The 23,936-nt window shown below is 38.0% G+C and overlaps 3 protein-coding genes across 3 annotated transcripts; all 3 read left to right on the top strand.

The window, feature by feature from the left end:
• The first annotated feature begins 4,528 nt into the window (after nt 1-4,528).
• LOC143617725 (uncharacterized) lies at nt 4,529-9,346 on the top strand. The gene is made up of 10 exons (XM_077090190.1): nt 4,529-4,633; nt 5,846-5,925; nt 6,052-6,106; nt 7,086-7,208; nt 7,553-8,192; nt 8,263-8,494; nt 8,583-8,718; nt 8,796-8,890; nt 8,982-9,105; nt 9,190-9,346. Exons 1-10 carry the CDS (start codon nt 4,529-4,531, stop codon nt 9,265-9,267), a joined length of 1,668 nt encoding a protein of 555 aa, XP_076946305.1. The 3' UTR covers nt 9,268-9,346.
• Nucleotides 9,347-13,081: 3,735 nt separating this feature from the next.
• Nucleotides 13,082-14,009, top strand: LOC143617724 (uncharacterized). Its single transcript, XM_077090189.1, has 2 exons — nt 13,082-13,286; nt 13,789-14,009. Exons 1-2 carry the CDS (start codon nt 13,082-13,084, stop codon nt 14,007-14,009), a joined length of 426 nt encoding a protein of 141 aa, XP_076946304.1.
• Nucleotides 14,010-15,181: 1,172 nt separating this feature from the next.
• LOC143617723 (uncharacterized) lies at nt 15,182-17,721 on the top strand. Its single transcript, XM_077090188.1, has 5 exons — nt 15,182-15,296; nt 15,812-16,498; nt 16,600-16,963; nt 17,068-17,149; nt 17,232-17,721. Exons 1-5 carry the CDS (start codon nt 15,182-15,184, stop codon nt 17,451-17,453), a joined length of 1,470 nt encoding a protein of 489 aa, XP_076946303.1. The 3' UTR covers nt 17,454-17,721.
• Nucleotides 17,722-23,936: the final 6,215 nt, after the last annotated feature.

The raw sequence follows: 23,936 nt of genomic DNA, 5'->3' as shown, positions 1-23,936 counted from the left end.
TTGGTCGTAGCGTGTTAAGGGCATGCCTTTGGCAAGAATCACACTTTCTGATTTCATTTACAGCATCCAAGTGCATCCCCGGACAATAGTATCCGACGTTCATTAACTTCGCCATGACCATTCGCGGGCCAGCTTGAAGACAACAAATGCATTCATGAACTTCTCTGATTAGGTAATTCGCGTCCTCAACATCCACACATCGTAGTAGTGGTCCGAGGAAGGAACGTCGATACAAGACACCGTCAAGTATTTGATAGTTCAAGGCTTTGTGCTTTATCTTCCGGGCCACTGTTTTTCCTTCCGGAAGTGCTCCGGACGACAGGTATGCTGTAATCGGTGTCATCCAGGATTCTACTCTCGTTTGGATCACTAAGACCTGATGTTTCGGGACAGACGGGCGGTCTAATATTTCGATGCGGATGTCTTTGGAAAAGTTTTCGAAGTTTGTTGAGGCCAATTTACTGAGGGCATCCGCTGATCTGTTCTCACTTCTCTTTATATGAATGACTTTGCAAGAAGAGAATTGGAGCATCAGATCTTTCGCCTGTGACACATATGAAGCCATGACATCATTTTTCGCTTCGTATGTGCCGTTGATCTGTCCCGCAATCAACATGGAATCCACTCGGGCTTCCAAATGCTTAACCCCAAGATTTTTAGCTATTCTCAAGCCTGCCAAAAAAGCTTCATATTCTGCCTTGTTGTTGGTACTTTTGAAGTCTAACTTTATGGCATATGTAAATTCATGGCCTTCGGGATTGACTAGCCTGAGGCCTGCGCCACATCCCTCACTGCTTGAAGCTCCATCCGTAAATAAGGACCAAATCTGTCCTGATTCCGGAGGTGCTTGGGGTTGTTGCTCGATCAAACATTCTTTTTCTTTGTGATGCGGGACTTCTGTCACGAAGTCCGCCAGCACCTGCCCTTTGATAGTTGGCCTAGGTTTGTACTCTATTTGCGTGTTCACTTAGCTCGATGGCCCACTTGGCCAGTCGTCCAGATAATTCAGGCTTGCTGAGAACGTTTTTGAGCTTATATCCAGTTAAGACATTGATGGGGTGCCCTTGAAAGTACCCGCAGAGACGTCGGGCAACATATACTAGTGCCAAAACAAGTTTTTCCAGCATGGAATATCTTGTTTCGGGGTCTGATAATGTTCGGCTGACGTAGTAGATCGGTGTTTGAACATTCTTGCGATTTGTCAGAAGAACAGCCCCAATGGCATTGTCGGAAGCTGATAGATACAACGTTAAAGGTTCTCCCGCTTGGGGTACTGTCAACGTAGGCAATTCCATCAAACATCTTTTAACATCCAGAAAAGCTTGTTCCGCTTCCGCGGTCCATTTAAATTGTGCCTTCTTGAGGTAATTCCTTAAAGTTGAGATGAAAGAATGAGACTTAGCTGCATGATTTGCCAAAAAACGAGTCAGAGCAACCAGTCGGCCATTGAGTCTCTGAACTTCCTTGAGGGAAGATGGGGAAGGCATGCGGGCTATAGCTTGAACTTTATCTGGGTTAGCTTTGAAGCCCGCATCCGTGACGATTACTCCCAGAAACTTTCCCTCTTCCATTCCAAATGAACACTTGGCGGGATTCAACTTCATATTGATGCTCCTCAGAGTTTCGAAAGTTTCTTCGATATCCCTCAACATCCGGTCTTCCTCAACACTTTTTATTACGAGATCATCCATATAAACTTCTAAGTTTCGGCCAATTTGATCTTTAAAAGCTAGGTCCATTAATCGTTGATATGTGGCTCCCGCATTTTTCAGTCCGAAAGGCATCATTTTGTAACAAAAAGTGCCTTGATCGGTACGAAATGTTGTTTTGTCCTCATCGCCCGCTGCCATGCGGATCTGATGGTAGCCCTTGTAGGCATCCAGGAAGCATTTGAATTTGAATGGTGCCACAACATCAACCTTGAGATCTATTTCAAGTAAGGGGTAACAATCTTTGGGACATGCTTTATTTAGATCTTTGAAATCGATACACATCCGCCATGACCCATTGCTTTTGGGGACAATAACTGGATTGGCAACCCAGGTCTGATAACGAATTGGGCGGATGATTCCAGCTTGTAAGAGGTCCTGGACTTGCTCATTCATTGCTTTTGTTTGTTCCGGACCCATCTTACGTTATTTTTGAACAACTGGCGTAAACAACGGGTTTACTCTTAACTTGTGTTCCACAATATTCCTCGGGACACCGGTCATATCCGCGGGTTGCCATGCGAAAACATCAACATTCCTTGACAATAACTGTTTCAAGAAAGTCCGTACTATCTCGGAAATAGCAGGTCCTATTGTTACAGTTTGATCAGGAAATTTTTTGTTCAAAACCCATTTCTCTGGTTCAGTCCTCATGGTTTGTTTTGGAATCTTGCTAGGTTTTGAGCTCTGTTGCAAAGCAGTGTCGATTAACATAGATTATTGCTATGCCGGTATGAGTTAGGACTCCTACTGCACCGTGTGCTGTGGACGGGTGAGCATTGAAGTCACCAATCGCTTCTCGTCCTAGAATAATGTAATGCTTTGATGTTGCTGGTAAAACCAGAAATTCGACATCTTCTGTCCTAGAATGAATTCCATCACTTAAGGTGACTGGGAATGAGATTACCCCTCGCGGATGCATTATTTCCCCTCCGAATCCCGATACTGGAGCGTGGATGGGTTTTAATCTTTCTTTATCGTCCTCGTCAAGCTGTTCAAAACATTGTTCATACATAATGTCCGAAGTACTACCGGTGTCGAAGAACACGTATTGGGAACGGTAATGTCCAAATTGAGAAGTGATGATCAAGGGGTTTTTGTTATTCGGGACCCCTTTGATTCGAGGAAAAATCACTGGCTCATTCTTCCATTCCTCATCATCAGACTCCTTCCTCTTTTTTCTTGTATTATACCCGCCTTGTATCATATGGACGTTTAAATCTCTGACTTGCTTTTTACTCGGACCCTGGATATCCCGTGCGGGAGCTTTACCATTGTCAGGTTTTCCACCTTTTACCAAGTGTCCAAGTTTTCCAGACTTTACAGCTGCTTCAATTTCATTTTTTAATGTTCTGCATTCATTCGTATTATGACCAATGTCATCATGATACGAACAACGCTTTTTCGGGTCAAGGAATGATCTTCTCGTTAGTGGCTGCGGTTTTTTAAAATTCATATTCTCCGTGGTGAGAATTTCGGCGGGAGTCTTTGAAAGAGGAGTCCAATTATTGGGGCCTCGGTTCGAGGGTCCCGTTTTGTTTTTATTTCCTATGAGGGATCGTGCATCAAATGGTTTTGGTGCTTCCGTACTTGGCTGAAGTCTTGACCAGATAGGGCCTTTCGCCTGTCTATTTGGTCTCGGGGTTTGAAACTCGACTTTAAATTTTTGCTTTGAGTTACCACTTCTTAACGTTTTCTCGGTGTTCGCATACACTTTTGCTGCAGTCATGAGATCGTCCCACTCTTTTGGCATTCCATATCTGCCCGTAAGTGTGCGGACTAAATCATCACATCTGACGTTTTTGCGGAAGGCACCCCGAAGCATGTCTTTGCTTATGCCACCGATGTTCAGGCTCTCATCATTGAACCTGGTGATAAAATCTTCTATAGACTCGTTATCGCGACGAACGACGTCTAAAATTTCTGATTGGTCTCGAGTATGTTTCTTCTGTTGACTGAACTGTTGAGAAAATTTCTTCACCAAATCATCCCAGCTAGAAATTTCACCATCAGGTAACTTTTCGAACCATTCTCTTGCTGCCCTTGTTAGTGTCAATGCGAACATGTGACACCAATAGGGAAGCGTCCAACCACTAACACCGCCTACCGCCACAAAGTTCTGGAGATGATCACTTGGATCAGTCATACCATTGTACTTACCTACCGATGTAGGTATCTTAGCATTAACAGGAAAGGGTGCTGTGGCAATGCTTGCTATGAATTTTGATTTTTCGGCGAAAGCCGCGGGGCGGTATGGTTTAGTGAAATCTCGTTCAGCATTGCTGTGGTATTCGGTGTGGTGGACTACGTCATGCGGACGACTACTCCTTGCTCTGGAGCTCATTCCACTATCTCCGGTATACGTACTGTATTCACCCGGTTGATAAGTTGAATCATAGCTATCAAATTCCTCCAAGTAGGATGGCATCCGCATGTCTATGCGAGGATGAGGGCGTAACCTCGGTATTTCACCAAACTCTGGCTCCTCCTGCTGACTGTAACAGATCTGATTTCTTCTCACTATTGGTGGAGGGGAAAGAGATCTCCGGGGAGATTCCTCATAATCCAGAGTACGGATGTGAAACCTTTCGTTACGTTTTCTGCGTTCATACTCAGCCACCAAACTTTGTTGTTGCGCGTGGAGCCACTCTTCAGGAGTTAACGTTCCTCTAGATCTAGAGTTACGTTGTTGAGATCTCGCCCTATCGGAGTCGCCCGAGTTGTTTTTCGGATCAAATATCGACCGGTTTTGGCGGGTCTCTTCTGCAATTTGTTTGGGATTACCCAAATTGGAACCTTCCGGTGCCGAGGCACGTCCCATGTCTGTGGGAGTGAGGCCGGTCGGTGCTGTAACATTTTCTAGAGTAAATTCCCCAGGTGTTACATTGGTGATTCGTGACCCCGGTGCTGTGACACGTTCAAGAGTACGGCCACTTGGAGTCGTAATTCATGCAAAAACACTGAGACCCGGAGGTGCTTCTATGTTAGTTACACGTGAATCTGGTGCAGGGGTTCCCGTCGGCCCTTCAGGAAGGTTACTCATATCAAACGAGCCGAAAAACCAACGAAAATTATTGCTGTTCTAACCCCAAAAACGGATGGCGCCAATGAAGAAACACGGATCCACTCCCCGGGTATGGGTCCTGGATCCAATGAGTCTACAGGGTAAGATACGATAATTACTACCAATGATATGAGTGTGACTTCCTAAATTCCAATGACCGGAACTTGCAAAACAAACACCATGAGTCTCGTTACAGGAAGGACAAGAGGGGGGGGGGGGTCTTCCTGTAACCATCCTCCGGCGTGAGAATCAGTAACGTTCGTAAATGAAGAAAGTACTGAAGTAAGCAGACTAAGTGTAGTCAGAATGCAAGTGAGTGAATGGATACCTCATACCGTTTGACAAGGCATTTATAGCCGAAGGATGCAGGAAGATGATTGAGCCAGCTGTCATCTTCCAGAAGATCTTTGATAACTGCCTGGATGCGTGTCCTCTTGTGATAGGTTGAGCTATACGTCCCATGTGCATGGGCATAACAACCTGGACACGCGTCGTCCGATGATAGGATGGATTGCACCCTGGCCATGTGCACGGTTATAACAAACTGGCCAGGTGTCCTTTATTTATTGGCTGTTCAGTCACGTATTCCCCAATGTTCAGTCACGTATTCCCCAAGTAAGAATCATGAACCTTCTTCTAGAGAGTATTTGAGTTATGACAACTGTCCCACTGGCCTTGTCTTCCGGACGTTTAGGTGGACAGATATCCTATCCTGCGGATGACTTTAGAGGATGCCAGGATGCTTCCGCATGTGTTATGAGGACGTTCCTCTTTATTCGTGATATACGGGTGATCCATGTGTCCCGCGGGTGGTTTATAAGAGGATTCTCTGTAACCCGCGGGTGGTACTTAAGGGGATTTGGGTCTTTTTGGTTCACAACCTCTTCATGTAGTATTTTTTAATAGTATATCTTTAGAAAATTAAAAAAATGAAGTTGTAATTCAAAGGGAATAGTTATAGTTTTACAGGGCCATGGTTTCAGCTGAGGACTAGGGTTTTAACGAGGTTTCAATTCCGTGCCCTAATTGTCTTCAATTCATCGTCGAATCGATACAGAACACCAACTTATAGGAAGGTGACGATTGTATTGAAGAATCTCCTGCAATCAAAGCACTCGGATCTCTTTTCAAGCTCACTCATGTCCACTTCTGGTGCTTACTTAACTTTAATAATAATTTAATTTAATGGATCTTAACATATAGTAGTATATTTTAGTCTATATGGCTGTGTCTCAATCATCTTTATGCCTAATTGTTGTTTGTCTTGTCTTGTTACAGGGTCGATCTTTATACCGGAATGCCCTACCGTTCCACTTCTCTGGATTCGCCCTCGGTAACAGTTTCTTTACTTAATCAACTTTCTTTTTTAGGTCAAATACAGTTATTGAATTTGAATTTCATTAGCATTGTTAGTCACACCTTACTAGGGATAAGTAGACGATAGTGATTTAGTAGTTGATTACTCAAATTATAACTAGTATGAATGATGGTACTTTATCGCTTTGTCGGGCGCATTTGAACTTATTAGTTATTATTATTAATTAATCTATCACCACTAGACACTATTTAACACTATACCTTTGTGTCAACCTTTGTGATCATGTGTGTGGAATGATTTAGTATCCACAATGATATAATGCACTAATGTATATTTAGGAACATAAGTGCAAAGAAATTATTGATTTCTAATGGACTATGAAGTTCATAACACCAATGTTTGTCACAGACATGATCTTAAATGCTTTTACTCAAACTGCAAGATTAAAATGTCTTGTAACGTTCTAGAAGTTGGATTCGTTCAATCTTATTACATGATTGGTTGAGAATCATGTGTTAAACTTATTAAAGATTCTTAGTCATGGGGCAATGCTATCATGTTACATGTCATGGCTTCGTATCTATCCTTCTAGCATATTATACTATATCATACTATATCACTTGCACTACTATGAATTCAAATCCTGAAACCATGGCGCATAATTTTTTAGACACTCAACTTTTACTATCAAAGAATACTTTGTCAAAATTTATGTTATTTTTCAATCGGACTTGGTCTTTTATGTCATAAAATGTTCAACTTGTTAAGTAATTGATTTATGTTCAGTTTGATCCATAGTACCGATGTATAGACTGATTACAAATCATGTCAATTTGCTAATTACATTTCTATGAACATAAATAATGTTTCGTGAATTATCATACTTAGTTGGCCATCAAAGTTTTATGCTGATACATATTTATAGATACTATTAAGTTATGACTGAAAAACTAATTTGATATCCAAAAATTTCAATACAATTTCTTTGATGCAGAAAACAGTGACGGATAATGGCAATTCGTGTGTTTCAAAAAGTAATTCTTCACATGTTGATACTGAATTATCTAAGCAGATGAATGAACTTGGACTTCCTCTTTCTTTCTGCACAAACAAGGAGGTAAATTATAGCCTTTTTTTGGTTTTTTATTTTTTTTGGTATCTCTATCATTCAATTCATTCATTTTTAGAATGATGTGTTCCCTTGTTGGACTTTCTAGGAGACATTGCAATCACATATTCTTAACTTGGAGACATTCATAACCATATTGAAACCAGAAAGGTGAAAAGATTAATTAGATTTTGAATTTTTAAAATGATGGTGTTAATTACTAGCTTTTATTAAAAGGGATGGTCATAGCATGTGTAGAAAGGGAAATCATATTAGATTTCAATATTCTTTCTTTGTGAACACTAAATATTGTTTGTTTTCCCTGTGCAATGATATTCAAATTGGTTTTCCAGAAACGAATAGGAAAAGTCAAAGGAAAGAGAAAGGGCGCACACACGAAAGTTTTGCATACCTATGAAGAAACAACATACGATGTTTCCGATTCTGTCGATGCAGTTGATGATATACATATTGATGACAACGAGGATAATTCAAACAATGGATGTTTAGAAGATCCTTTGGTTGCTAATCAAATGTCTGAAGTTGACCAGATTTACAATAACACTAGTGTTGAATTAAATTCTCTCGTACCTGATAATTGTGACTCAATTCACAATGGAAGCAACGAAGAATTTAGAGATTGGATATTAGAAGATCCTTTGGTTGCTAATCAAATATCTGAAGTTGACCAGATTTATAATAACACTAGTGTTGAATTAAACTCTCTCTTACCTGATAATTGTGACCTGATTCACAATGGAAGCAGCGAAGAATTTGGAGATTGGATGACATATTGGGATGAATTCTATGAAAGAAACTACTATTACAATCATAAAACAGAGGAGTCAACATGGGACCCACCTCCGGGAATGGAACATTTAGCTTCTGTTTATGTGCCAAATGAATCAAAAGAAACGGTTCTTACTTCATCTAAAAGAAAAAAGAAAGTAAAACAAAGGAGGGCACGCAGGAGATCATCAGCAAACAGTAAAGGTTTGTTACACTTGTATTCTTGACTTGTTTATTATTCATCTCTTATAACCGGCGCTTTTACTTTTTACAGAGCTTGAATACGAGATGCTAATGGAAGAAATTTCTCCAGTTATTAGCAAATATTTGTGTCAAAGATACGTACTTTTCTCTAAATATGATGATGGTATAAAAATGGATGAAGAAGGTTGGTTTTCGGCAACTCCCGAATGCATTGCAAACCATCATGCTTTTCGTTGTGGCAATGGCATTATTGTTGATTGTTTCACTGGTGTTGGTGGAAATGCCATTCGATTTGCACCAAAGTTAAATCTATAGAAGAAATTAAAAAGTCAAATAATTTTTCATTTCTATTCTTGAATTTTCACATTTGTATGTATGACACTGTTTCAGAAGCACACATATTATTGCTATAGATATTGATCCAAAGAAGATCGAGTATGCAAAACATAATGCAGCCATATATGGAGTCACCGATCTTATAGAGTTTATAACAGGCGACTGTTTTATTCTAGCACAAAAGTTAAAGGTATCAAAGTTTTTAAGTGTGTTCTTTTAATATTTAATCAGAAGATGATTCTTATTTAGTGTTCTATTATGTTCCAGGCGGATGTTGTATTCTTGTCTCCGCCTTGGGGAGGACCAGAGTATGCTAAAGCAAGAAACTTTGATATCAATACTATGCTCAAGCCACATGATGGGTTTGTTTATTTACGAACCTGCATAGCATATGATATTAATCCAACCATCGTTAGGTGTTTATTTATTTATTCTTTTTTAATTTGGGTGCAGGCGGTTTCTTTTTAATGTGGCTAAAGAAGTAGCTCCGAGAATCGTTATGTTTCTTCCAAGAAATGTTAACATGGACCAACTAGCTGAGCTGTCTCTGTCTGCTAATCCTCCATGGACACTTGAGGTACTTTGCTAGCTTTTATTTGTAAGTACTAATAAATGTTTTGCAAATTGGTATAATGATTTCTTTTGGTACATATGGTTTTAGGTTGAGAAGAATTTTGTAAATGGGAAATTGAAGGCTATCACCGCATACTTCACCCATCCATCACTTTGTATATTGTGATTGATAGTAGTAGACTTGTATTATTAAAGATTGCATGTTATGCCTGCTTATATGAATGTATACATAGAGGTGTCAAGATGAGCAAGTTTTTTTTTGGTAAAAAGTACTTTTTGAATTAGCAAACATAAAACATTTCTATAAAGCAATAATACTGTGAAAAAGATATGAAGTAAATGGTAGAAATTCAATGTTGTTGAAAGTAGAGGTAATAAAAGTGTCAGTCTGTCACCTTCTTTAAGAAAACTTGTGTACAGTTTTCTTCAATTTTACTGGATGCCACGTCACCCAGCCGAGAGTGATGATACAGGATGAGTTGGTTACCTTGAGTTAAAATGGATGTTATTCAATACCATTTAATGGGTTGGGTATGTTATATAATAATTTGTACTTTATGTTACATTTATTGAGTTGGGTAATGATGTATAAATAACAAGTACTTATGGCCAAACAAGCAAAAATTGTAGAACAAATGCATGTTCACATTTTCCTTCATGAAAACTGTTGGATTCTATGGAAGAAACTCATTTGTATTTTAGTATGAACCTTGAAAACTGACCAGTTTGGTCGACCCAACCAATCTGGCTGAGTGGTCGGTTTAATTTTTTTTTCTCAACACAATACTTAAAGATTAAGTCTAAAATTGTTCATTTAACCTGGCCGAATCTGACCGTAAGCATCCCTGATAGCCAAAATGTTTTGGTCGTTTAGTCAAAACGACTCTCATTACTAAAAAAATCCCATTTTTTCAATTAAGAGCATCCCTGTGTTTTTTTAATATTTTATAAAATGTTAAATATTATGAGTTATTAAACAAAAATCAAATTATATGTAAAATTAATTGTTTAAAAAGAAAAAAGGAAAATCATTTTAATATATCAACCAATGCTAACTGGCCATGTGTCAACCATAATACTTAAAAAAAATACTCACGACCTAGGCTGTTTGGGACCGGGTTGCTCAATTTAAGTGAATTAATATTCTTTTTTTACATTTTCGACAACTAACCCATGTGTTAGATTGCTAATAAGGGAGTCTTATAGACGCTGTAGTAGAGTTCACAATTCCTCTCTCATATTCAAATTGTAAGGAAAATGTAAGATTTTATTTATTTTCACTCTTATATTTGAGTCTACATCCATATACCTCAAATTACATGGAAAACTAAAATAAACAATGGTATTTGTGTTCACTACTCATCCTTCATTGTATATTTTTTTGGTAGTTGGGAGTAGGGGTGCAACCGAGCCAAGTCGAGCCCTAGCTCGACTATGCTCGAGCTCGGCTCGTTTGACTTACGCAGAGCTCGAGCTCGAGCTCGGCTCGTTTCGAGCTCTGTTTTCAAAGCTCGAGCTCGGCTCGTGAATTGATTTTGAAGCTCGGGCTTGGCTCGTTTACAATTTATAAATTATTTTTTTATATAACTATAATTATTTTATATATTTTTTTCTATTATAATTTTATGTATAAAAGAATATATATTATTTAGCTATTTTTATTTATTTTTTCACAACATTATATTTATTAATTAATACTTATTAAATATATATTTTAAAAAATTATACAAATGGCAGGCTCATTTAGGCTCGCGAGCCGGCTCGAGCTTGATAAGTAAAGCTCGGGCTCAGGCTCGTTTATTAAATGAGCTTATTTTTAGGCTTGAGCTCGGGCTCAGGCTCGATAAGGCTCGGCTCGATTGTCGAACGAGCTTTTTAACGAGCCGATTTCGAGTAGCTCGCGAGCAGCTCGGCTCATTTGCACCCCTAGTTAAGAGTGGATAAATGTTTTTATAAACTGATTATGAATCCTTATCCATGTATTTTAGTTGATAAGATTTCATTATAATAGATGCTATAAAATATTCCTCGCTTAAGTAAAGATATAATATTCGTATCTTATAATACGGGATGTGTTATTCATACACCCTTTATAGGGTGTATATAGAGATAATATATGCATTAAGAGGGTGTGTGAATAACCATTACCTGCCTTTTATAATTTTTTGGGATGCAGCGGTTTTTGACTTCCTCGGTGTTTAGTAGGTTCTACTTTAGAAAATAATTATACACTTTTAGTAAACATTGAATGAACCGAAGAGTTGTGTCGGCATGACACATGGCAAGAAATAAAAAAGTAAAAATAAAAGGGTTGAAGCACAAAGCGGCGATCATGGCGCGAAGAGAAACTTGACTGACATGACAAATTCTAGAAGAAGTTGTTGGTTCTCGTTGGAGTTAATTGAATCGAGTAACACGAACAACACATATATTTTTGTGGTAACTCATCACAACTCTTTCAATATCAATAAAAACGAAAACAACACAAAATACAATTACCCTAACCCATCTCTTTTTACTTACTAAAACTATAACTTGCTCCGCTCAACAAGACTCCCACCTAAACTCAAACTAGAAAAATAAATAATATTAATTAAAATAAATAACTTTAATAGTTATCTCTTCTCATTTTATTTATCTTTGATCCTCTTCTTTCTCATTTAGCCTTTCTACATTAGGATTAACCCCTTTAGAAGTTATATGTGGATTAATTTTAACAAACGCCGACGGAAGAATCTAATAATTTGGATGCGATTTAAAGAAAACAATGTAATTTTGAGGAGTTTATGTATAAAGTTTGATGCATTACAACCTTACATCACTATATTCACTTGTGGTGTAAATATATAATGTTTACTCGAATACTCGTAAATTATCATCCACCATATCAAGCTTGTATATACTTAACTTAGTACTTAGTATGTGTTTTTAAACACCAATTGTCTAAACCAATTTAATTTTAATAATTCAAACTAGTAATGTGCTCAAATGCACTCATAACTTCCAATTCTATTTCAATATCAACTCCACTCTTATGGAGAATTATCTTTGCGTGTCTCTAATGAAAATTGACAAATTTTTATCTTCATTAAAATATTATAAATTGTTTCTAAACAACATAATTAAAGTTACGAGCATGCAAAGTTATTTACTTGTTGTGTTAAAATTGTAATGGTCATAATAAAAAAAAAAATCAAATCCAAACTTTCGAGGCAAAATGACGTTCAGTTATTATTTTGAGCTAATTTTAGTTAGAACCAAATTCACAGAATCATGGTTAACAGACATATAACCAAACCGCTATAACTTTCAAAACAAATTAGCTGAACCCACCATACTAGACCAGTTATGATTATCCATTAACTAACATCTCGATCACGCGTACGGTTCTGAAACAAAACTGACCCATTAAATTATACGGAGTAGTTTGAATTAACAAAAGTTAAAAATGTTTTGTTTTAGATTGAGGGTAGTGGGGGTGAGTGGGGGGCGCGGCCACCTACGTGGCTCGCGAACACCGCTACACCCCTCAGGTGATGGAGGGCGCGGTGGGCCGGCGTGGCTGTGACCGCGGGACAAAGTAGCCATTGGAGGAGAGTTGACTGGTCAGCCTTACCGTTGGTCAGTCAAAAATATTTAATTTTCTTTTACCTATAAATACAAATCCACACTTTCTATAAAAACTCAAACCATACATTCTCTCTATCAAAACTTCTATTTATATATTTATAAATGACATCGTCGTCATCGTCTTCGTCTTCCTATTCTACCGAAGAAGATGAACTCATTTGTCAAGCGGTTCAAACGACGGTAACCTTTTGAGAGATCAAAATCGCCCCCAAGCCCCATTGTTCCGCCAACCGCGTATTCGTGATCGAAAGACCGCTAACGAAACTTTGATACGTCACTATTTTAGTCCCAATCCCACATATGGTGAGGATAGTTTTAGAACCCGTTTTCGAATGACTAGACGATTATTCATGCGTCTAGCAAATGACTTGCCGGAGCACTTTGAGTATTTTCAACAAAGGGATGACGCTAGAGGTAAGCCCGGGTTCACGGCTACTCAAAAAATTACCGCCGCTCTTCGGCAACGAGCGTATGGTGTTGGATTGGACATGTTGGACGAGTATCTACAAATGGCTAAAAAGACCGGACGCGATGCGCTTAACCACTTTTGTAGAGGTATATATTTTTTTTAAGTTTGTTTATATATTTTTCAAATATTTACATAACTTATATAACTTTAATAATTATATTTAGGGGTCATATCGCTATACAAGCGGAGATACTTACGTAGACCAACAATGTATGATATCCAACGCATATACGAGGTGCACAGTAAAAAGCATGGTTTCCCTGGGATGCTCGGAAGCCTTGATTGTATGCATGTTGGTTGGGCTATGTGTCCCACTGCTTGGCGAGGTCAATTCCATCGAGGTGATCACCCCAGCCCTACTATTGTATTTGAGGCGGCGGCGTCACAGGATCTTTGGATTTGGCATGCGTTCTTTGGGGTTGCCGGGTCTAATAATGACCTCAATGTTATCGATCAGTCACCGATAATCGATGACCTTATCGACGGGGTTGAACCCCCTCAAGTTTTTTTTTGCAAATGGAGAACATTTCAAGTACGGGTACTACCTCGTTGATGGTATTTACAACGAATGGGGGATACTTGTTCAAGCTTACGCGTCTCCAGTTTCTGACAAACGAAAGTACTTCACGAAGAAACAAGAATCGGCAGGGAAAGATATTAAAATGATATTTGGAGTCCTAAAGAAAAGATGTGCAATGTTGACGAATCCAATAAGATTTTGGACAAGGGAGAAGACAACGGAAGTCGTCATCACGTGTATAATCCTACATAACATGATACTAGAAGACGAGGGTAAAGCTATTTGTTAGAACTTCCAAGGTGATATTCCAAGACAAGAATCGACGATCACCAATGAATAACGACTCGCCAACATAAATATCATCAAGAGCCGCGAGTTACACGGCAACGTTCGGCATGAGTTGGTCGAGCATTTGTGAGATATAAGACCCGATGATCTTGTATTAGACTAGTATCAACGTAATGTTTTATATTATTATTAATGTAATGTTTTATATTATTATTTAATGTATTATTTAAAATAATTAAATAAATAAAAAACTGGATCAAGCCCCTGATCACCTGGACCACTACATCCTTTGGGGTTTGGTTGAGAGGCTTGATCCATGGCCATGTCATCGCTTACGTGTCAGATTTTACTTGGCTCACCTTGGTTTCAACCAAGCCCCGTTACCTTAGCCTTAAGCTCAAATGTAAAAATAAAATATATTATAAAATTCAGTGATGATATATATAAAAAAACAAAAAAAGGATAGAGTTCATAGAATCCAATCCAAGTGTCTTTATCAGTCAACAAAACAAATAATACAAAACAAAGATTACCATCCACTACACACTCTGTCACTCCCACAATACAAACACCATCATCCACCTCGTGATACCTTTTCCTCTATGCCCGCCATTTTCTCCGTAATTAATTCCCTCTAATCACACCATTAACATTAACAAACAACAATGCAGGACCTAATGTTTCAACATCACACTAACACTATCAACAGATCCAGCTACAATGCTGCTGCTTCTGCTAGTCCTGACTCCGTAATATTCTCCAATTTCAGTCTCTTTTCTTCTTCAGCTTCTGTCAGCGTTGAACGTTGTTCCTCTGCTTCTGACGTCATCGATCGCGATTCATTCGTCTCCGAAATGTCCCAGGTAATGCACAAATTGAAGCTCGTTGTTGAGTTCAGATATACTGTGATTTGTGCTTCTTATTGCATAATAATAAGTATTAAAATGTGTTTTGATTTTAGGAACGGAATTCGTCGGGACCTGATGCTCGTAATCTGACTACGGCTAGGGTTTTGAATCCAGATCCAGATCTAGATCCGAGTAGTAATGGTATTGGTAGCCTTAGGCGTGGAGGTCAGCTAATTAGCACAAAAGTGGACAAGGCAAAAGGTATATTGATATTAATATTATTATTTGGGCATTTGGTTTAAATAAATTGAAATCATAGATATGAATGTTATTTTCTGCTGTACATGCAGCTACATTAATATACACTGATGCAGAAACTGACATTGACATTAATCAAACCCTAGATTCAGCTAGAAGCTCCTTCTCTCAAGCTCTTAAAGGTATTATCGGCGTATTGACTAGCGATATTAATAGGGATTAATCAAATTGGAATTTTATATGTATATATTTTTTCAAATTTTTACACACACCACACACAGAATTTTTCAAAGTTTTATATTTAATTTTTCAAACTTATTAATCGGATTGGATTTATTATTTATATGTATAAATTTTCATGTACTTTAAATAATTTGACCGATTTGGACCAGAGTTGACTGATTTGTTGGTCCAATTAGGTGGAATCGAATCGGTAGCATACTGCATACCGATTAGCGATTAGTCGATGACTTATCGCAAATTTTACAAGACTGATTATAAAATATTGTCGTAATATAACATGCTAAAACGATGCATTTATTCTTAAGATAACTTTAGAGCTGTCACTGGTTGCTAGTAGGTAAATTAGTCTGTAAATGTAGATCAGAATCTGATGCCTAAAAAGCTAACAACTACTGTTGGTTTCTGATTAATACTTAATTAATTAGTTAAATATATTCATGTTGTTGTTATATAGATTGTCAAAACCGAAAGTCAAGATCTGAAATAATTCTAAGGAAGTCTGACAGAAGAAGGCCTACATCATTGGATCTAAACAATCAAGTGATTAATATGATTAGTTCATCTCCAAGACTTGCTATGAAAACATCGGTTTCAACTTCAAGCAGGCGAACAAGTATGTTCCCGAGCCCAGTAACACCAAACTATCGTCCTGCAAATGGGATGCAAAAAGGTTGGAGTTCAGAACGCGTGCCTTTACACGCGAATAATAACCGAAGGCATGTGAGTTCCGGATTGATCTCTTATAATAGTGGAAAGACATTGCCTTCCAAATGGGAAGATGCAGAGAGGTGGATATGTAGTCCGGTTGCGGGAGACGATGGTTTGAGCTTGAGGCCTTCGCGTCAACAGGCCCAAAGACGGCCCAAATCGAAGAGTGGGCCACTTGGGCCGGCTGGATCTGCTTACAACCCAATGTATTCGCCTGCAGTGCATATGTTTGATGGAAGACATGTAACCAGTTTACTCACCGGATCACCATTTTCAAGTAGAATAAACGCTAATGACGGTTTATCAGTTCGGTATGATCAGCATGATACAGGTGAGAATTTTCCTTCACTGAATGAGCCTTGTATGGCTCGGTCAGTCAGTGTACATGGCTGTTCTGAGTCACTGAGCCAGTCATTGCTGCGTATAACTCAGGGTATGTACTGTGTAGTAACTTGTATTCTAGTAACCTCTTTGTATGTCTTATTAGATATTATAAACAATTTCTCATTATGACAACTTTGTAACCATTGACAGACGGTAAAGCGAGTGGTGTAATGGATGCTGCTACCAACATATCTCGTGATGTTTCTAGAAGAGACATGGCTACCCAAATGAGCCCCGAGGGTAGTCCCGACTCGTCTCCTACAAGGAGAATCTCAAACTCTATCTCCATGTTATCCTCTACATTGCCTGTTGAGGAGACGCGTTTGTCTAAAGCAGACGTGAGGGATGTACAGGTAGATGATCAGGTTAGTTTGTCCAGATGGTCCAAGAAAACCAGAACTCGAATGCCAGGTAGGCGGTCTGACTCAGCAATGGCTGATGACTGGAAACGAAAAGCCCTCGAGGTCCGTTCTTCTGATTGGGAAGTGTCAGAGATCACTACAAATCTCTCAAAGTATGTCGACTTTTCAATTATCAGTTTCTGTATATTATTGTTATTATTATTATAAATATTATGATAACAATAGTTAACTTTATTCATTTGTTTACTGTTTTAAGGGTGAAACGCGAGGAAGCTAAAATAACAGCTTGGGAGAATTTGCAGAAAGCTAAAGCCGAAGCAGCTATACGAAAACTCGAGGTTCACTTTCACACTTATTGAACTCCTATAGTGTTATTTAAACTTATATGTATATGTAAACTTAAATTATATAACTTTTTAGATGAAATTGGAGAAAAAGAGATCATCATCAATGGATAAGATTATGAACAAACTTAGATCAGCTCAAAAGAAGGCTCAAGAAATGAGAGGCGCGGTGTTATCTAACCAGACACATCATCATCATCAAGGTGCTGTTAGATCTTCTTCACACAAGGCCATCTCATTGATCAGGACTCCGCATATAGGTTCTATAAGTGGTTGCTTTACCTGCCATGCATTTTAAGTTTTTAACAAGCTAGTTTTCATCAAGGCAGGTAATTTTTTTATTACTTTGTTTGTGCTAAATCTTCATCATCAGATGTCTAATTGATGATGACTGATGTTGTTTGTCTATAGATTAAATATCATTTGAGTTTGTTGTTAAGGCGGTTCTTGGAATATATTAATTTGATGTTGTCATTCATTTGTAGTTTTTTAGGTTTGATGTGGTAAAATATATTAATTCTAATCAGTGTTGCTTATTTTACTTACAATTTTCTTCAACTTATTTTGTTTATATATACATTTTAGTTGTTTAAAAGATTAACCAAGTATAAAATAGTTAATCATAGTGGCAAGTCACTGATTCACCTGATCATTTACATTCCACCCTTACGAGAAAACCCGTCATAGATGAGAAAACTCCATTGCCCATTGGGGTGTTCTTCGGGTTATTTATTCGGGTTTCAGATTGTTCGGGTTTGAGCTCAAAACAAACTGACCCAAGAACCTACCCAAATAAGTTCGGTTTGTTCGGGTTTAGGGTTAAACGGGTCGGGTATATTCGGGTCGGGTATCGGGTTTAACAAATTAAAACAATTTATCCACCTTTAACAATATCATAAATAAAAAACAACCATATTCCAAGCCATTATAAAACCATAATATACAGCCATATTCGAGTCTCAGGTCGCTTCGATTCGGGTTTGTTATTCGGGTACGGTTAAAACACACACCCCTAGCCCAACTTGGAATGGATTAATAAAATCTAAATCTTATAAAAGTAACTAATCAAAATTGCTAAAGCAGTAATATTAAACAGGACCCACACTGAGCGAAAATTAACTCCTCTGGGTTGTCTTGATGGTCAAAATGATTTTTTTACAAGGGATTTTATGTTTTGAAGGCATTGAAGAGTGAAGAGGCTATAATAAAACATTCCCGCACGAACAAATCAATGTGTTTGGTACAAAAATAAAGAAGCCCTCAACTACTCACCATTATTGTCAATAAAACCAGCAAAAATACAGCACACAGTCACCACCACATATAGTATTCATATGCAATGTATAATAAGAGATTTATTTTGGGTTGGTCACTGAGTTTTTCACTGGATCGAGTCAGTCACTAAAATATTTTGGGTTTTTGAGTGTAGGTTTAAGGTATTTAGGGTGTGTTTGGGATTGCTTATTTAAGTGAAAAAGGACTTTTGCTTAAAAGGACTTATAAACTTATGAAATTTTGAAAAGGAGTTTTTAAAAAGATGTTTGAATTAGCTTATGTGTTGGGAAAAACCAAAATGACTAAAAAGGACACTCTTTTTTAAAAAGAGTGTAATGGGGTTTAAGGGTGAGAGGGGTGTAATAGGTAAATCAAACTCATTAAGTTAATAAGTTACATATTCCTAACTTTTCAAAACCCTTTTATTTTGCCTTCACCATAAGTTAAAATCCATAAGGCCTTATGGTTTGCCAAACACCTTATTAACTTTTCAAAAAGTTTATAAGTTAAAAGTTGATGAAAATAAGGAATCCCAAACACCCCCTTATTCAGTTCGTGACTTTATAGAGTTTTTTTATATGGTTCATAACATTATTTTGTTGAGGGATATGCAGTTATGCACTCTCCATTCAGCAATCAATATTGAAGGTAAAATTACATGTCTTAGATATAGCATTATGCAAATATGCTGGTTATGAGACGTCTCTAACGAGAGGTGTACAAAAAAATCGTTGGGACTGGTTCTATGCAAACCAAACCGAACTGGTTTGATAGTAAAACCGGTTCCCAAACTGATGGTTCTGGACCGGTTCCCCTTCTTATATACCAAACCGATTTTAAAATCGGACCGGTTTAGTTAAATCCGGTTCTATACCGTACCGAACCGAGCAGGACCAGGTCGACCTTTCTTGCTCATAAACGTGTTTATAAACCAAACCAGTTCGACCCAATCTGGTTTTGACCAGGCTTTGACCAAACCGGTTCGATTTAGCTCTTACGACCATGTCTCTTAAAAGTTTAACAAAACAAAAGTTCTTTTTAAACAAATCTTTAATCAGTTTCCGAGCTTGTGATAATAAAGCTCGTCTTGCCTAAATATTCTAATAAGTGGGCTTTAGGCCCAAACCAATAACTCCAGGCCCTAACTCGGTTTTGTAAAATAAATGTGGCCATTGACCAGTGGTTTCTAATCAAGCCTATAGCAGCTCCTATTGGGCCCATTGTAACTCTAGTAGTGACTTAAACCTTTAAATTAGAGTCTTAACACTAGCTAAAAGTAGAGGTGAAAAAAAAAACCGAATCTGGAACCGGACCCGAAATAAAAACCCGGAACCGGTTTTTTAATACCCGACCCTACCCGTAGGGTACGGATAGGGTATGCATTTAGGTACTACAACCCGAACTGGACCCGATTTGTACCCGGTAATACCCAAAAACCTGAACCGGTTCCATACCCGGAACCGGGTTTTCCAATACCTGAAACCGGATATTTCAAATACGCGATGTGTACCTGAAAAATACCTTAGAAATTACCGAAAAATACCCATAATAGTGCAAACTTAAAAAAAAAAACAATCTATACCCGAAAAATAACCGGAAAAAAGCTCAAAAAACCTTGAAAATAGGGTTTTTACAGTACCCGAAAATAGGGTATTCAAATACCTGTATCTGTACCCAACCCGACCCGATGCATAGGGTATGGTTTTTAGAGACAATACCCGGACCCGAACCCTACCCGGGTATTACTAATACCCGATTTTTCAATACCCGGTCATACCCAAACCCGGGTATTTGAAAAACCCGATTTGGGAACCTCTAGCTAAAAGATTAAATACAATAATTTCATACACTACGTTAGACACTACAAACACCCTTTGATTTCAAACCGCAAGCCCAAAACTCGAGAGAACTTCTTCGTCTCCTCACCTAGGGTTGACATTCATCATCGTGGTTCAAGCTTTGAATTAAACCTCCAGGTAATCGATTCGTTTCCATATCAATTTTTGTTTTTGTGACGACTGATTCATGCCTCAATCATCAGAAGGTAAACGTCATGTTAACCTTTTGATCTTTGAAGTTAATCCATGAAATCACATTACATTGTTTCAAAATCATCAATCTATATCCAATTAACCATTAATTTATCCAAACAAATACATATGGATCTTCAATCGAATTAATTTTTGACTTGAGCATAATTGGTTTTATCCTTGAATGTATTAGGTTTTAACCTTGAGAGTATTATGTTTTAACTCTGAAAGTATTAGGTTCTAACCTTGAACGTATGAGGTTTTGGAATTTGATCTAAGCGTATTTGTTTTTTTCTTTTTAACCTTGAGCTTGATCCGCATATCTAATGTATAAGTACAAGAAGTGATTATTGTAAAGTAACCCTTCACCTTAACATTATTTTGTTGTTTAGAACAATCTTAAAACAAAAATATTGACACTGAATATTTGGGCCTTTTCTAGATCTCAGTATGGGCCTTGTTTTATAGGTTCAACCAAACTTCTAACACAGTAACATGAACATACACACTATACATTCAATAAATCACTTCACAACTATAATTTGCAGTAACTCAAAATATATGTATTCACCCTTTGTAAAGTATCCGTTCACACAATATAATGTTTATTTCAACATGCCCCTTTTATTGAAAAAGATATATTTGTTTTAATTTATTAAATTTCTTATTAAATAAAAAATTAAATACTTTTTCTTGATCGCGTAACATGTATAATTAAAAGTTAAAAGGGCCAATAGGAAATGCAGGATCTAGACTTAAGATTTTATATATTGGTTCGAGTTCTATGCATGGACCATACCAAATTAATGGAAACATCAAATAAACAATTGAAATTTTGAATACATTGCACCTACAAAAAAAGACGAACGTATTACTTTAAGAAATTAGAGCCAACATAAATAGGTCGTGTCATCTTCTTAAGCGATATATGACCCATCAACTTTGTGAATTCCACTACTTCAATCTATTTAAACTTCAACTGTTGCTACAACAAATATAAAATCATTGATAGTGAATAGACTGGTTAGGCTAAAAGGCTTCACGGGTTCAGATTAGCCTAACGCAGGTCGTGGTGTCCCTCTACGTTTGCAAAACGTAGAAGGAGGTTCACTAGTTAGTTGTTTGTTGTTATAGCTCACCAATGATCAAGAACCGTGATGTTTGAAATCGGTTTTGGAATGATGTTCTTGGTGAAACTATGAAGATATTGAAGTAAGAAAGAAATAAGCTAGGAGCATATTTCTCAAGGAAGAAGAGAAGATTAGGGAGATGGTGTTATCTGCCCAAATCTGGTGTGTTTGTGTTTATGGCTAAGCATCCTTTATATAAGTGAGGAGATGTAAGCCTTTTAGTTCAGATGTAACTAACTAGTTAGCCTCTTGTTTGCATAGAGAGTTGACTATTGTTGGGCGGGAAGCTTTGGACCGATGGTCCATAGATAAAATAATAGTACTTTATCTGAATGTGTCCTTTGCTCAGAGGGGACAAGGATGTGAATAGTGATGTGACATTGTACTGTAGCGCGTGGGTGCTTATTTACATAAGTTTGGGCGGGATTTGAAGCGTTAACCTTTTAACCCTTTTAGCGATAATATGTTCCAACAATTTTATTATTTCCTTGGGCTACCCCCGTCATCAGCCCCCAAGTCAGAGGTGTTTGAGAGGTAAGCTCAAGGGCTTCTGACTTTTTCACATATTTTGTTTATTGCTTAAAGGCTTCGAGGCTTGTAAGCTTCGAGGCTTTGTTCGGATTTGGTTATTTTTTGAATTATTGATGTGACAGTTGATTTGATGGTAATTGCCATATTGCAGTTCCCAATAACTGTTTTTTCATTAATAGTTATTGTTGAGATAACTATTCACTTTCTTCTAGATTTCTTTTAACAATTTCCACCATAAACACTTTCAAGTTTCATTCAATCCATCTCCAGGTTAGTCTCGATCCTTCCTTTTTCTTTCAAAATTATGGTTACCAAAAAGGACCTTTCGATCAGTTTTTCCCGATTAACCCAAGAAGAGGTTGAATCGTTCTGTATTGAATGGGGAATAGGGTCGAAGTACAAACCGATTGCTCCGCCGGTCGACTCTTCCATTGATCGTTGTCCGGCGGGTTTTATTGCTTTATATTGCCGTCATTTCGAATTTTCTAACCTTCGACACCCTTTTTCGGTTTTTGTTCTTAATGTTTTGGAGTATTATCGTATATCATTCGGCCTAATCCATCCATTAGGGCTTGCTAGGGTTTTTCACTTTGAAGTATTGTGTAGAGCCTTAGGTTATGACCCTTCGTTGTTGAGTTTTCGCCGTTTCTTTCGTTTGGCAAAGAACGGTGATTGGTATACTTTTGAACATACCAAGGTCGACATTTGTTTGGTTTCCTCGGCGGTTACAACCCTCGGTACTTGGAATGACCGGTTTTTCTTTGTTTCCGACTCTATCCTTCCATTTAAACCTGTTTGGCGACAACCCGAGGCTGTTTTAAATGAACCAGAGCCGGCTGAATCCGAGTTAAATGAAGCCTTTTTTAAATCAATTAGGAAATGTCCATCGCGTCTTCGTCCTTTTCCCGAACATCTTCTCGTGTTATTAGGAATTAGCAAACTATGGGATAAGCTTAATCGGGATCCCGTGCTTATGAGGGATAATAAGGGTATGCATTTGTTTATCCCGTATTTGCTTTATCTCGTTAATATATTTGTTAATGATTCTCCTTTGTATTTTGTAGTTATGTCTGCCTTGGATTTCCTAAAGAGTGATGATACTTCCGACGTTGCTTTTACTGATGCTGCAGCCGTTATTGGGGAGGATTCGGTTGTTCGGGGTAAGGAGGGTCGTTTTGAGGGTGCTGAGTATGCTGGGGTTGAAAACGTTAAAGGGTTCACCAAAAGTGCTGTTCCAAAGTCTTCCACTCGTCGTTCTACACGACGTTTGTTGAAGTCTGTTGCTACCTCATCTTCTCATGAACCAGTTGAGGTAAGCGGTGATATTCAAGCTTCTGAAGACCATGGTCCGATTATGGAGGTTGAGAAGGAACAGGGGTTGGTGATTTCTAAGAAGAAGAAATCGGCTGGCAAGAAGGTTTTGATGCCAGTCGTTCAAGGGTTGGATGGAAATGTGATTTATGTGCCATAATGGAGTGTCAGGATTGGGGATAGTTTCAAGGATCCTGAAGTTTGTGCCGATGCTTTAGCCCATTTTGCTCCTCCGGGGGTTCGTGATACTATCTCCAAGATGGAAGGTGACTCCTTGTTGTCCCGGTTGATTTTGAACTATTCCAACGTTTCTGCCCTTTTGGCAGAAGGTGTCACCCGTTTTAGGAAAGAGATGGAGGAATATGAGGAGTTTATGATCACGAAGGAGAAGATGAAGGCCTCTATAACGACCATGAAGAAGGAAGTTGAAGTTTATTCTGATAAGGAGAAAGTGCTTTGTGAAAAAGATTGAAGAGTTGTCTCGTGGCCATGAGATTGAGATGG

The sequence above is a fragment of the Bidens hawaiensis genome, unplaced genomic scaffold (genome assembly GCF_021521415.1).
Source record: "Bidens hawaiensis isolate Kalapana, Puna unplaced genomic scaffold, B.hawaiensis_p1.1 tig00057251_1, whole genome shotgun sequence".
Taxonomy (NCBI): domain Eukaryota; kingdom Viridiplantae; phylum Streptophyta; class Magnoliopsida; order Asterales; family Asteraceae; genus Bidens; species Bidens hawaiensis.
The sequence above is the reverse complement of the archived record's forward strand: the minus strand, read 5'-3'. Positions and strand labels throughout refer to the sequence as shown.

Coding starts and splice junctions, on each gene's coding strand:
- LOC143617725 (XM_077090190.1), top strand. CDS start 4,529: ATGTCTGTGGGAGTGAGGCCGGTCGGTGCTGTAACATTTTCTAGAGTA. Junction 6,107..7,085: donor CTTCTCTGGATTCGCCCTCG/GTAACAGTTTCT, acceptor TCTTTGATGCAG/AAAACAGTGACGGATAATGG. Junction 7,209..7,552: donor CTTTCTGCACAAACAAGGAG/GTAAATTATAGC, acceptor TTGGTTTTCCAG/AAACGAATAGGAAAAGTCAA.
- LOC143617724 (XM_077090189.1), top strand. CDS start 13,082: ATGCGTCTAGCAAATGACTTGCCGGAGCACTTTGAGTATTTTCAACAA. Junction 13,287..13,788: donor GCTTAACCACTTTTGTAGAG/GTATATATTTTT, acceptor TACTTGTTCAAG/CTTACGCGTCTCCAGTTTCT.
- LOC143617723 (XM_077090188.1), top strand. CDS start 15,182: ATGTTATTTTCTGCTGTACATGCAGCTACATTAATATACACTGATGCA. Junction 15,297..15,811: donor CTTCTCTCAAGCTCTTAAAG/GTATTATCGGCG, acceptor GTTGTTATATAG/ATTGTCAAAACCGAAAGTCA. Junction 16,499..16,599: donor ATTGCTGCGTATAACTCAGG/GTATGTACTGTG, acceptor AACCATTGACAG/ACGGTAAAGCGAGTGGTGTA.